Raw genomic sequence first — 14,810 nt, forward strand, 5'->3', positions numbered from 1 at the left:
TCAGAGAGTGTCTGCTGAAAGCCCACTGGTGTCCAGGAGGGTGACCAGGGGCTTCTCTCCAAAGCTCTGGTCTCACCAGCATTTCCAAGAGGCAGAGAAACCACCTCAGGGTTTCAACAGGTTTTTGTTTCAGACATGGGGAAGGGCTTCTTCATCTGAAGCTTTGCTTCTTCCAGATGGTTCAACAGAAGAGCACCTCTCCCCAAAACTTTTCCTCCTTCCCACAGATTGGAAGGACTCAGGTAAAAGGAAAATCTGCACAACTATAAAAAACAGAGGAGAAAGGAGATGAGCAGGTGCTGGGAGAAATTTTCACAGGCTAGAGAAGTACAGCTAAGGGCTGGGTTCACATCTCACTGAAACCAAAGTGACTGAAGCTGGTACGAGGAGAAAGGAAAGAGCTGTTCTCTGCCCACACCTGTCCATCCCTCATCGCTCCCATGATGGGGAATGGGTCCTCTCAGCTGGCTGATCAGACAGAAAACGGTACTGGAGTTATGGCTCAGGGGGTGCAACACCACCTGGACAAGATGCTCCAACCCCTGGTCCTGCAGACACCCAAACACAAGGTCCAGCATACAGCGGGGACCTCATGGCCAGGGTCAGTGGTACCACCTGCTCTGCAGCACGTCAGACCCAAGGGAAAGGAATACGAGAAGCGGTTTCTCTTCCACCTGCAGTCTTGGGCAAAGGTTTGTCACAAGATGTTTTCATGCAGCTGAGCTTCTGCTCAGCTTCTTTCAAGCTGCTGAGCTTCTGCTTCCTGCACTTGTTTCCTGTTATTTCTCACCTTCCTTTAAGCAGTGCCACTCTTCCTCTGGGTCACTCAGATTTACATGACAATGTCCTCTGGGAATCAAACTTCATCTCAGGAGCTCAAAGTAAAAATCAACAATCAAATCAACCCCCTTTTAGCAGACAAGTCCAACTCATTAATTTTGTAATCTGCTACTGTGTAATTCCCAAACTCACAAATTCACCCACTCACCCACACGTGAACGGAAGAGCTACTGGTGGGTGCGAATGCACATCCTTCCTGCCCCATCCCCATCCACACATGATGGTGGGGAGCAGAAGAGTCTCAGCAGTCCAGCTGCTCTTGGACCAGCTCCAGAGGCTTTTTTGTATTAAGCGATCTTCCATCTTGGATATGTACTCTACGCCGGTTCTACGGCCTCCCAAGAGTTTTATCCCAAGCTCCCAGGTGCTGCCACCATGCTGCATGGGATGATGGACCTTACCTTCTCCTGTCCCGTGTGCCCAGCACACACGATGCCCTGGCTTTAACCCAACAGCGCTGCTCCCAGCACACATGAGGAGAAGCGTGTTAGGCCAACACCCGAGCAGGAGCTGAGCAAACAGCCACACATGTTGCATCACCAAGTTAATCCAACATTAACCAAAGCTTTGGCAGAATGAGGTCCAACACACTTTGCAAGAGAATTTGATGTGACAAGTACTTTTTACATGTCCTGATGTTGCTTACTAGAATAAATTGTACTGTTGATTAAAAAGGGCCTTTACTACTTAATAGCAAATATGCTTTTTAAGACATATGGGAGGAGGCAGTTGGGGAGAGAGCTGGACTGGGAGAGACGATGTGTGAGAGGGGGAAGCTGTGCGGTTCCATGCCTGCTGCATGCACATGACCACAAGTCCTCTTCTGAGGAGAGCTTCACCCATCTTCAGTTTGATGGCAGTCCTGTTTCTCTCCTCCGTGTGCACACAGTGCCTCTTGGGCATGACAGGGCTTCTTCCACATGGCTTCATCCAACCGGCACCCAGCACGCTCGCCCTGATAGCCTCTCACAGTAGCTCCCTACATGCTTAACCTCTGGTTTTCTGAAATACCTTCTAACTTACCTTGGTGGAAGTAAACAGCACTGAACAGCTCTAACACTTCAAGTCAACTTTTTTGTTCCCCCCTGCCTTGCCATTGTTCTGGTTTTAGCCAGAACAGAGTTAATTTTCCTCTTTGCTTGCATGCCCAGCTTTTGCTTTATCTATTAAACTGTCTTTATCTCAACCCATGAGTTTCCTCACTTTTACCATTCTGATTCTCCCAACCAACCCACCAGGGGAAAGTGAGTGAGCAGTTGTGTGGTGCTTAGTTGCCAGCTGGGGTTAAACCGTGACAGCCATGGACTTCTTGAGCAAGCCATAAAGACCCAACAAGGTGCAAGCCCATGGGTGCTGGAGCCCTGCTTGGGGTTGAGTGAGCGGGTCTTTGTCATCTGTCACCCAAGAGAGGAGGCATGCACTGCAACACCAGACCTCCAGCCTGTCCTGTGCCCAGCCAAGAGTGACCCCAGCCCCAGCACCATAGACAACCTGTGTTTACGCTGCCCTGGGTCTTCTCCCCAAGCAGGGAAAAGACAGGAGACCTCCCCACCCTTTTGTCTGAAGGCTACAGTCAGTGTGACACCATTTCCAGAGTCCTGTCAAATCTTTCATTTATTGCATTACTGCATACATTGTGTGCTGTCACGTACACGGAAACAGGGAGGAAGAAAAAAGGCATCATGCCTTCGCTAAGCAAATAAATTCTTTAAGGCCCCTTGCAAATAAAGCACAACAGTAATGCAGACATTGCCAAAAACACATTGGGTACATTACAAAGTCTGTGCTTTCCTTCATTTTTCTCTCAAGGACTGTTTTTTTTCCTTTTCTATATTTCCTGAAAAAAAAAAAATGTTAATAGCATGGCAGCATTTTGGAGAAAATAAGCCCTGTTCAAGCTGGAAAATCTCCTGTTTGACAAATAGTTACCATACTACAGCATGACAGCTAATTCAAAACGCATGTGGGTATTTTAAGCAGCCAACGTAACACTGCTGTTGAAGTTTCATCTTGCACAACCAAGAACCTTCGCAATTTGGAGGAATGGTGTTCTGCTGGTATAAACATTCAGGGATGGGTTCTGGAAATTAAAGCAGTATTTTTAAAAGTTTTGAACTTGGAATTTGAACATTCATTTTTGTTGTTTTGTTTTTGAATTGTATTAGACCTCTTCCTGCTTAGCTCAGACAAAACCCTGGGTGTACAGCTGCCAGGCTGAGTGTGGGGTGGTGGTTTCTTTTAACACCACCACCCAGGAAAAGTGCTATAAACCCAACAATGGGTTTTCTTGCAATTTCCTTTGTCATTCTGGTATTGTATCTAGCAAACACTGCGAAAATTCGCTCTGGCCTTTTGCTTCCTTTACAAACTCCAGGGAGGCACTGCAGAAAACTCTCCTCTGCAGTATGCTGGGACCCTTTGGCTAGTATCAAAACTTCACATGATCCATGGCCAGTTAACATCCACATTTTTTGTCAGCTTTGTTTTGAGGCTTAAACAAATCTTCCCTTCTGGTATTTGCACCACGATGCATTTAGAAACTAATTAAAAGCCCTCTCCCTGCTTTTGCCAAAAGGGAAAAACAAAGAAGTGCCCACATTCTTCTGCTGCTGTTTACCATACCAGTCCTTTCTCACAATGGTTGCTTTAGCGTGGTAACCCACATGATGGGTTACCATAATTTTCAGACTTTCTTGAGTGACTTCAGCCCACAGGATGCTTTGATCTTTCTACATGCTGACATGCCTTCCCGACTCCTTTTTGTTCCCACATCTGACATGACCCCCTGCACTAGGCTGCCCTCCCCCCCTGCTGGCTGTCCCATGTCCCCTGGCCCAGTCTGTTTGCACACCACAGAGCTAAGTGCCTGCAGCACATCCTTTCCTGAAACAGAGGGAGGAAAAAAACCTGACCCCCTTGCATTAACAATATATTCACCAAGAAATACAGGAATAGCAAAATCTGGGCATAATTCTCATTGGGTGACCCTACGGTGAGTCCCTCCCTCTGGCAAAGGGGAATGAGGAAGTTCCCGTGTGCCACTGCCCCCAGCAGAATTCTGGGTCAAAGATCCAGCCCCGTGTGGCTTTGCAACCCCTTCTCGTATCCCCACAGGAACCAGCACCCTTACGTATGTACAGCTACTCCCAGACAACGAGCTGGCGTTGCTTTGATACGCCTCTCTACAAAGTACAAGGGGAGCACACAAAGGCAAGCATTTATCTTGGTTACAGTGTTTTCTGTTCTGTTGAGCAACTGCCAGCCTCTCACATTCGCACATTTGACCTTCATGTTGCCTTCCAAATCCTCTGTTATCACAACATCCTGCAGAGAAACATTTGGAAAAGGAATGGGAGGAGAAATACAACACTGGACACTGCAGAAGAAACTTTCGGAGGACACTGTTCATTCGTGCAAAAGGACACTAGCTAATAATGAAGCTGCTGCTTCCAGATAGGTGTTTTTGAAAAATTTGTAACAGACCATATCTAAATACAGGAGACAGTGTCTTTGTGAAGATTTAGACTAGCTTGACGAATGGAAGGAGATGAGAAGATACATACATATACTGTCCAACAGATACAAACAGGGTCTTACCCGGGAAGCAGTTCAGCCTTTGTCTTTTTTTCACTTAAAAAGTTCTTATTTCTGTGTATTAATCATAAAATTCTCACACAAATAACACCATCAGTATTATAGCCCAGAAGCTCTCTTCATTTTTTAGGCAATGAACATAAAATACAGCTAAGGCTTATATTTGTAAAATGCAGTTTGAGACAATTTTGGAAAAACTCCAGAGAAAACACACAATGATTTTCATGTTTAAGACGCAAGGACTGCTTTGCAACTTTAATTTTTAGCATATTTAGCTACACCTTCTTCTTCCTACCATTAGAACACAAACACTTACTTGTGACAAGCTGTCATCAACAGACACCAGCAGGTTCAAAGGCACTATAAAATGTGAGCTCTTCCCAAAACTAAGCTACTTAAAGCCACTTTAATGTTAGAAACGTATTAATAACTTCTGCCACAATCTCTCTAAGGTAATACTACATGTATTAAGAAACTCATCCATACTAATTACGTCAAAAGACATTTTTATTGCTAGTAAGTGCTTTATAACCAAAGTTCAACATGAAGTTGGACGCATTCAATTCTCCCTCTACTTCATCACATAATTGTTCAGAAACTTATCATTCCTCATTTTCAAGCCGCTTTTCTTCAACTTGATACTTCCTCTATCCCCAAATGGCAAACCCTATTTAAGAACAATTTCTGTGTAAGGACCAAGAAGGCCCTAAATGCAGTTATGCTTCCTAACATTTTCACACATTTCTATCACACACGCAGCCAGGCTGAAAAATCTACATTCTCTAATTTGCTCAAAAGATATTTGACATCGCTTGTTCAAATAGTAAAAGAAAAAACAACTTTTCAGGGTGGATATTACAAAGAAGTGTTCAGAACCCATGGAAGTTGCTTCCAGCCCCAGCAAGGATCTTCTGTGACCAAAGCTGTTGAATCATTATACGCTGTCTGATGTCCCTGCAACAGAAACTTCTTCGCCTGTTCACCATCACTGGGAATGCAAAACCGCAGGTAGCAAACCCTGAATACATGGCTCTGGTCTGCAATGTCGCTCAGACATATTTGTTTAAATAACCTTAAAATATCATGCCCATCTTCAGAGCAGCCTGATTTTTGGTGTGACTGCAGGCACGGTTGTGCCCCACCACTCCAGGAGCAGAGCAGATATCAGGAAAAGTTGCTGGAACACCATGATGAGTTTGGCAACCAAATGTCCTCAAACCACAGCTCCGTAGGCAGGCATACACAAAGCCACTGGTGGAGAAAAGCACCCTTGCGTTGCCTACCAGGGTGCCGTCTGGGGTAAACTCCACCATATTGTTTTCCTAGAACAGATGTGTCCCTTGCTCCTTCAAAATAAATTAATTCCAGAACATGACATACAAGCTCTTTAACACTATGAGTCAAAGAAAAGGTTAACTACCATGCAAATCATGTAGCGGAAATAGCATAAACCGTTTGAAAACACTATTTATTTAAAACGAAGTAATTATTACCCTGCAGTTGTTAATTTTGTTGTTTATAGGCATCCTCCTATGAACAAGTTCTTCCTGTAAGACTACAAATAAAACCTGTAGGCATAAGTCAAGATGAACAGAATTTAAAAATAAAAATTGGAAATGAGGATTACTTTCCATGATGAATTGGTAGCTCTGGGTTAACCACCAGTCACACACGCTCGGCAATAGCTCTGGGCTGCTCCGGTTTTGTTTTTGTTAAGTCAGTAGTACGTGTTCAAATCATTCTTGTCAACAAGCTCAGCTCACTCTTTGCAGGCGACTTTGCAGAAACCTGTTCTTTTCACATGAAAAGGAATCACTGCCAGTGATCACAGCAAGAGCAAAAGATAATTTTACATACTTCTCTATTACCTTCTTATTCTGGACCTCACAAACTCAGTCACGCCTGCTTCTAGACACCTCAGGATAAAAATTGTTGCAATTCTTTCACACAAGTTCCAATAGAAACTGAAAATCATTCATGCAATAAATAAGAACACCAAACATGTACAGCCAAGTTTTATTTACCTCTGGAAATCACTTTTAATTTTCCCACGTGCTATCACCAAGAGGTATTTGTTTTGTATAAAAGCTTGAGCTCACACTCTGGAGAGCCTCACAGAAGTTTGCTTGTACTACACAGGACCAGCAGAGCAGCTTCACTTGTTGAAGCTTCTATGGAGTCATTTAAGCATAATCAAAAGTCACATTATAGGATGATCTCATTTGCATGTTTTTAGGAACAGGAACATTTTCATCAGCTTTTATAAATAAAGAGTATAAAGCATCTATAGTTATGTTAAAAATGTTTTCCTTCTTACAGTACTTACATTGCAGCTTCATCAAAATACCAGTAATTTCAACTACCTGTTTTCTAAAGGCTCTTCTACATCTTTTGAGTCCTTTTGCTTCCACAGATTTCCAAGCACAATCCCTATGAAGAGCAGAACTCCTACAGTACGATTTGAAGCAAATTTCTTCCAACAGTCTTCAGGCTTGTCTATGTCCAAAGTGTAAATCTGCAAAAGCACAGTATAACATTCTAGCATTTTTATTATACAGACTCAAAAATATTTGACACATCAAAAAAGACACAAAAATGTCTGTAACTTAATAACTGAATCTCAAATTCTCAAGTCTACCCTTACCTCCAGAAGAAACAGGAATACCCTGTGCTGACAAAGAATTCTTTGCATAACTGGCATCTACATTTGCCTGACAGACTTATTCAATATTCAGCCCAAAAGTCAAGGATCACATATGAATGTGACTCCCAGACCCTCTCAATGAAGGACAGTATAATGATGTAAGTGGTTTGATATTTAAAAATGTAAACCTATCTGGGCATGTAAATAAGTCTTTTTGAGATTTTCCTCAGGAGGTAGCCACCTAATTCTTCAATGGGAACTTTAAATAAAAATAAAACGCCAAAACCTGCCTGCACCTTTAGATCTCTGCTGCAAAGTATTGCTCTGTGTTTCAGTAGAGACAAGACACTGGAGAGCTAGCAGTGAACTGGAACGCACAGGAATGTGCCCGGCCCTGCCGGACTAGCCATCCCATCACTCTTGGCCACGTCCATCCAATTTTCTTGCCAAAAAAGGAGGACACCTGCAACAACAGCTAGAACCAAGGCAGCTGTCTGCTGCGAGTCACAACTAAGGGGGAAAAAAACCACACAGTGCAGCAAGAGCAAAGGTACTGGAAAATATTTCAGGAAACAAAACTTAGTGCAAAAGTCTTGAGAAGTATGAGAAGACAAAATGTTAAGCCAAGCAAGTCAAAGGATTAATAGAAAAGTACCCTTCAAAACCCCAAACCTTGCAATTCAGCCTCTGAAGAAGTCAAAACAGAATGCATCTGACTAAAAGAAGTGAAGCCTTGCCTGGGAAACCTGTTCCTCTGCTATTTGTGGCTGTACAGAGACAACAGGGCTGGGTTCTGATTAAATAATTTGAAATGTTGTCCACAAGCTTCTAAGACATGACCTGTCAGTCCATCCAAGCACAGGGAACTGAAAACAGTAAACTGACAAATAAAACCCAACAGCAGCCAAGCTGCAAGAAATAACTTCAGAAAAGCAAAGCAAATAAAATATGTTGTTTTTCTACCTGTGAACTTCATGGGTGGGATAGAAATTTGACAACTTCAAGATGCAAATTCCTCTACCTCAGGTACAAATTCAATGAAGTAAGGAAAATCTACCCCCTGTGCTTACTCAGCTTTATAATCTCAGTTAAGCACACATTTAGAAATCTTGAACAAGGAGATAAGCATGAAAATATTTAGGCAGAATTAATATTAAAATAATATTTTGAAAAGATGCTGCTCTCTGGTACACAGAACAATGTTGTTATTGTGACACTGGCAGTCTATACAATCGTGCCTTCTTCACCACTCACATTTAACAGATCTGCATCCGCACTTACAAAAACCTTCCCTGCAGGAAAGTAATTTCCGTTTGTGCCGAAGTGACAATGTAAGGCCACTCTGAGAATTCAAACCATTAATGATTATGCAGTGGAACACTGTATTCTTTCCTCCATACATTTCCAAGCACAATTGCTCTGAAATGCAGTGGCCGACAAGTACCAGCCTGCATCATCATAAGGATTCCTACCCAGAGGTATGTTTAATATCCGTGATTTGCATGAGCTCCCCACATTAAAGTGCCACTTAATTCTAAGGTGCTTTAAAAAGTTCCATGTAAACCATAGACTTCTCAGACTGTCAACAGTTTTACTATTTGCAAGGCACAAACTCCTTTGCTATCACTCACCTACCAAGACCAGCAATTAACTTTCGTATAGACTGACCCATCACTACAAGATTGAGCAACACAGTTTTTAGGATTCAGAAAGAATAGGGTAACAAGATCCTACCTGCTTCCTTTATGAACAAAGCTAATTTATTTCTTTCTGTTATTCATTAAAATTTCTACAGTAGTACAACTACAAGACTGAAATGGATTGTTCTCTGCTATAAAAAGAACTGTAAACTAAAACAATCAATTGTCATAAAATTATAATGTTAACATCTGCTACAGGTACAGAAACATCTGCTACAAGACACAGAAAATTTTATTATACTGTCAGATCCCAGACTGAAGCTCTAGACCACAGTATGGAATCATTATTTAGATGTAAAATTAACCACCTCTGAGAGACAGAACACGCAACATTTATTTCCATATAGCTACTGGAGATCATAGATTAACGTGAGGCAGTTCTTTTGGTTACGAACAGACTGAAAACCAGTGCCCTACAGTCTGCGGACCACAGAAGGTCTTTTCAAACAAAAAGTCTGCAAAAGGTAATTAAGAGAAGCAGGCTTATTGTCAGAAGACTTCAGTTGTTTTCACAGGAATAGTTTTTTAGGTAGTTGGTGAATTGATGTGAGTTGAAAAGCACTGCTTTCTTATCCAGAACCTCCACATCGAAAAAATATAAATAAATCCACCAAACCTGGTGCGCTAGGTGAGCCCCTATGGCAGCCACAGCTGAGTAATACGGGAACGTCTGGTCACAATTCATTCCTGCCATGCACAAACTCAGGAGCATCGCAAGGCTGAAGCCACTGAGCCACTGCTTCGTATCCTCCTTGAACTGTAATGCTGTCGACTTCACACCAACAATGATGTCATCCCTCTTATCCTAGAATGAAAGGAAAATCCACAATCCACCTGGCACTTTATAAGGGAAAAAAATAGGGGAGCCTTGCTTATGTTTCCAAGGCTTCTTATTAGGAACCCAATTTAAGTGCATGTGTAGGTCCCTACATTAAAATTTAAATTATAAGGTTGGTCCTTAGGGTTACTTCAGCAGCCAAAAGCTAATATTAAAGTCAAAGTTATTTACACAGTGCAAATGTGTAAGCACACGAAGCACATTATACCTCCAGCTTTCTACCTGATATGCAAAACATTTACAGACGACAATATTTCTTTGGTGCTGTTTTAGCTCAGCTGAGGGTGAAGAACTGCAACAGGTTAGCACTGCTGTTTGGCAACAAAGTTGTAAACTAAACACAACACAAACATACACAGGTATCTAAAATTTCTCACTGTTACTCTACCTGATGTGCATAAATAGTATCGTATACCAGTGTCCACATTACTCCAGCCAAGTACAAGGGCAAACACACTGACCACTCACATGACCCTTTGATGGCAGACCAGCCAAGAAGGGCTCCCCAATTAAATGTAAGTCCTAAAAACATAAAGAGAGTGAAAAAAAAAAAAAAAAAAAAACAACAAAAAAAGAAAGAAAAAAAATTACAAGGTTACCAGGAGCAGTCTAAATTACATGTATAGGATTAAATATTATTTGTTTGGGTGTATATCGTATCAGTAGCTTTTTCTACAATACTGGCATTTCTATTTTTCTACCACATATTTTCAGTCAGATAATAAATAAAAGTAATTTGACGATACATACTCTGGACATACAAGGAGAAATACATATAACTATACATTTCCCCTCAATTTAAATTTGACTTCATTAGCATAGAGAACCATTTGCACATAACTATTCCAGGTAGTCAAACAATGGGTCTAAAGTTAAAATGCTTAGATGTCAGTATAACAAAAGGTGTCGGTATAACTGACTGCAAAAGTGAACCAGCGAACTATGGTACTTCAAGGCTGAAAATTATAATTTCGGTTGAAAAAGCTGAAAGCAGCTGGAAAGTAAAGGGCAAGATATGCTTTAGTAGCTCAACCTGAAATACAAACACCATCAGTTTCTACACAGGAGATATTTTAGAGGCTGAAGACTGAAATGCGGGACAAATGCATGTTCAAGAAAGGTTTTGAGATAACCCCAAACCCAAAGCTAGTTCTCAAATGACAAATATTTATTTTATCTCTCCCTTTCTCCCTCCCCCCATCAAAATAAGGAACTGATTTTTAACAACAACAAAAAATTTGTGAAACATCAGCACTTACATGTGTTATAAATTCTTTAAGAAGCTTCTGGCACAACAGAACTTTGCCTATAAGGTATTTTTATTTTAACAGAAAGTTATAAAAAATTCAGATTGCTCAAGTTCAGCTACTGATTTGTAGAATGCCCCAAAAACTACTTTGGAAGAAAAAAATAGTAAAATATTTCCAGCTCACCCAAAACTAACTGTGGCCAGTATGTTATTCGCTTCATCAGAGGGTAGGTGATCACAAGAGATAAAGAGGCTGCTCCCAGAAGAATACTGTAAAAAAAGTATCAAGAGATTTATTGTTCGCCAGTCTAAAGAACACAAGATATAGTGCAGTGTTATAGATGTTGTACATAGTACTGAATTGATTATTTTACTTCCAGCCACAATTCCACAACTAATAACCTCCTCCCTCTGCCCCCAACACCCTCTCTGCTGAAAATGTCTGTGATTAACTCTGGACCAGACATTGAATTTTACAAAACAAAAGATAACTTATACATCACCTGTAGTAATTCAGACACAGAAGGACACAAAGAGCCAAGCTGAGCTGTCCCCCAAGAAAAACAAAGGACTGAAAAGTGGAGATATCTCCAGCTGCCAGGGGCCTGTTTGCTGTCCTCGCAACCTAAAAATGTATGAATAATGTTAATACCAAATCCAACATAACACATTCCAACATATCATTAAACTAAAAGTCACGTCATCAGCATATAAGCACAAAAATAAACAGAAACAGGTCCCAGAATGTATGAGGTGGGGTTCTTTCAATGATATACACCTAGCATGTCATCACAGACAAGAGTTTAACTTCTAGCAGCAGCTTATAATCAAAGTGTGCAGGCTAGAGCAGAAATGAAGTGCCACTTGTGTGCAATGATGCTGATAAGAAACACTGAAGACATCTTGTATATGAATTTAATTACCTTAGGAAAAGAAAAAATCAGACTTAAAACGTTGTGAGCAATCTAACCAAATTTCAAGCAGCACTTCTGTGCTTAAACACTTTAAACTGATTGCCATGCAAAATATCATAAAGCTGCAGGGCTCCTCTAGCACACATAACCATTGTTAATAACAGTAAAAGGACAACTAATGTGATTCTAATTGGGATATAATGGAGTTTAGAATCAATGCCTGGAACAAGAAATCATACAAGGCAAACCGAAGGAAGAAACAAGTATCAGAAAGAAGTGAATCTGAAATGTATGGTGAGTTATTTGCCAAAGGTGACCATTGCCAAAAAAAAAAAAAAAAAAAAGAGTTTGGCAGGTTTTGATACTGCAAATTTAAATAAACTCTTTTAGCTTGTTCTCCCACTGTGATCAGGTTATTTTAAACTTCAAATACTGCTTTTGCAGTTTAAACATACTTAACAAATTTGTGGCCAATTCCACTGTATATTATAACCAAACACGGGATGTTTCATTTAAAGAAAAGAAACAGTTTGCCAAGTAATCAGTAACATAAAATCTAAAACCCCAAACCACAATAACCACCACAAGTCAACACCCTGCTGTTGACCAGGCCTCTACTGCACTTGTTTTGAAGACACCCTTTTAAGGTATCTTTCTTTTAAGAAAGAGCTGTGAGGGGAACTTTAAAAACTTTACATGAGAGTTACATTTATACAGTCCTAATATTACATTCGGCCCTTTGAAGGTAACCATGAAGCTGAGTTTGACACCCCTGTTTTACATCTAACCACATCACATTAATGCATAAATGAATTCATTATACCGAAAATTCCACCTTAGTAATCACACACCCCGCTCTGTCAAATATTTCTAGCATATGTAGTCATGAATAACCTTCAAACCCTAAACCATCCAAAGCTGCCACAAAACCTGTACTGATTCATCGCCTGCCCAATAGCACAAACACACCAGTGCCATAAGTAGAACATACTGGGCCGGCTCAATATCTTGCCTCTTGCAAGTGCCAAAACCCAAAACCAGAGCAACCAGAGGAACAGAAAACAGGAGAAGCAAACAGCGATGCATCACCAGGATACTCCCCTTCAAGCCTGCACCTGTGCGCATTTCAACATCTGACACTCAACGCTGCCTTTTGCTTATTTCCCTCTTCTGAACAAAAGGGAAATGAAAAATACAAGATTAGCTCAGTGTCAGGTATGATAGTCTTAAGAGCCATTCTCAGAAAGAAATTAACAATACTCAATAAAACTCTAGTCCTGAACATTTAAAATAAAACTATAAATACAAAGGTCTTGTGTAGATCATAACTAGCAAGTCTAGTGAAAAGTTCTGTCATTGAAAAGAAGTTGAAAAATAAAGTTGTTCAAGTATTGTCTACCACTGACAACAACATTTGTTTTATCTTACATAGAGGTATGCATTCCAGAACACTTATAGTCTTAGATGGAGAAATATTATACAAATTATTTCTACTATTCTAGGAGGAAACACAAACTAATTGCACACATCCCAGAGAGAAACACGGAGGAATTTCTGAACCTGGAGCCCTGTGCCTGCACTCAGCAAGGAATCGCTGGCGGTACTGGAGATGAGCGGACATGTACTCGGTTAATTAATCAGCACTTCACTTCCTTAGACCTTTGCAAGCCCGAGGGGGTTCCTCCACCTTTTTGTCAAAGTCGCGGTCCCACATGTCATTGATGGTGCAGCCAGCTCCACGCATCAGCACCGCTCCGACGCCGAACAGGGACAGCATCTGCCAGTCCGGGAGGCAGCCCGGCTGGGCGGCTAGGCCGATGCTCCAGGTGCACGGCAGGTACAGCAGCCACGTCCCTGGGGGAAAGACAAAACCCGCGGGTGGGGTGAGGGGGGAGCCGAGGAGCGGGGGAAGCCGAGTGACGGCGCTGCCGAGCGGCTCTTAGGCCTCAGCCCGAAGCGATGGCGCCTGTGCTTGTGAAGGGTGCTACGGACACGGCACAGGAAGCCCCGCTCCCTGCCCCACCGCCGGGGCCGGCACCGGCGGCATCTCCCGGCCCGCATCCCCGCGCGTCGCCATGGTTACCGTGCCGCCATGGCTGCCGCGTCGCCATGTTTACCGCCTCGCTCCCCCCACCCCGCGTCGCCATGGCTACGGCTCGGCTCTGGCCCCGCCCCGCTCACCGGCGGGCTGGTGCAGCCGCATGAGGCGCAGGTAGGGCTGTAGCGGGCCCGGCGCGGCGCGCACCAGCTCGGACGCCGAAAAGCTGAGCGGCCGCGCGGATCCCGGCAGTGCGGAGGGGCGGCGCAGAGACGGGAAGGCGGCGGCGGCGGCGGCGAGGGGCAGGCGGGCGGCGCGGAGGCCGGGGGCGGCCCGGCACAGCCGCGCCAGAAGCGCCGCCATCTCGCCGCCGCGCTTCCGGCGTGGGGCTGCCACGCGACGCCGCGCATGCGCAGCGTGCCCGGCGTCCCCGTTGAGGCTGTCGCTGCCGCTGCGGGGCTGCGCGGCGTGTGCGGAATGGGAGCTGCAGGTTAGAACAACAGGGCAGAACAACAGCATGCACAGATTTAATAACTAATGTGACCTGCAGTTACTGTACTGAAGCATCTCACTAAAAGCGTATGTGCTGGTTTTACCAGTAAGTGTATTCAGTCTTCCATGCTATTTTGTTGAATTCCCACAGGTGACTTGATATGTTCAAACATATCATCAAGAAGTATGTGATCAGGCGCCTCCCAAACCTTTCCAAACTGGAGCTAATAAAAATTTCTGATTTTATATGTGGCCTTCAAGTCTCTCTCCTTATTTGCCCAGTTCTTCTACCATCTCATGTGAGTTATTGTATAAATGAGGGAAGGAGGGGAGCTTTGGATAGAGCTATAAAAACCTTGCCTTGCTGGGCATGGTTTCAGCCATAAAATGTCCCCAGATTTGCTGCTGAAAGGTCTCTTGGAGAATTCAGCATCTGTGTAATGGGTAACCTCTGGCTCATGCCTCTGCTGCTTCAGCTTGATGGACTGACACACTGACAAA

General features: G+C 42.9%; 1 protein-coding gene across 2 annotated transcripts; it reads right to left on the reverse strand.

Annotated features, from left to right (window-relative positions):
- Positions 1-4,923: 4,923 nt before the first annotated feature.
- Positions 4,924-14,213, reverse strand: COQ2 (coenzyme Q2, polyprenyltransferase). Of its 2 annotated transcripts, none has more exons than XM_065061851.1 (8): positions 13,961-14,213; positions 13,467-13,633; positions 11,369-11,490; positions 11,050-11,135; positions 10,005-10,138; positions 9,395-9,583; positions 6,798-6,949; positions 4,924-6,222 (listed from the first exon to the last, which is right to left on the reverse strand). In XM_065061851.1, exons 1-8 carry the CDS (start codon positions 14,178-14,180, stop codon positions 6,189-6,191), a joined length of 1,104 nt encoding a protein of 367 aa, XP_064917923.1. In that variant the 5' UTR covers positions 14,181-14,213; the 3' UTR covers positions 4,924-6,188. The 2 variants fall into 2 exon arrangements, with proteins under 2 accessions (XP_064917923.1, XP_064917924.1); XM_065061852.1 differs by having other exon boundaries at positions 13,863-13,976.
- Positions 14,214-14,810: the final 597 nt, after the last annotated feature.

This window comes from Columba livia, chromosome 4, assembly GCF_036013475.1.
Source record: "Columba livia isolate bColLiv1 breed racing homer chromosome 4, bColLiv1.pat.W.v2, whole genome shotgun sequence".
Taxonomy (NCBI): domain Eukaryota; kingdom Metazoa; phylum Chordata; class Aves; order Columbiformes; family Columbidae; genus Columba; species Columba livia.

What these genes read in the sequence shown, in the direction of transcription:
- COQ2 (XM_065061851.1), bottom strand. Translation starts at nt 14,180, where the DNA reads ATGGCGGCGCTTCTGGCGCGGCTGTGCCGGGCCGCCCCCGGCCTCCGC. An exon ending in CTGTGTCTGAATTACTACAG is followed by an intron (nt 11,136 to 11,368) that starts GTGATGTATAAG and finishes CTTTTTTTACAG; the next exon opens with TATTCTTCTGGGAGCAGCCT. An exon ending in ATACTATTTATGCACATCAG is followed by an intron (nt 9,584 to 10,004) that starts GTAGAGTAACAG and finishes CTTTCATTCTAG; the next exon opens with GATAAGAGGGATGACATCAT.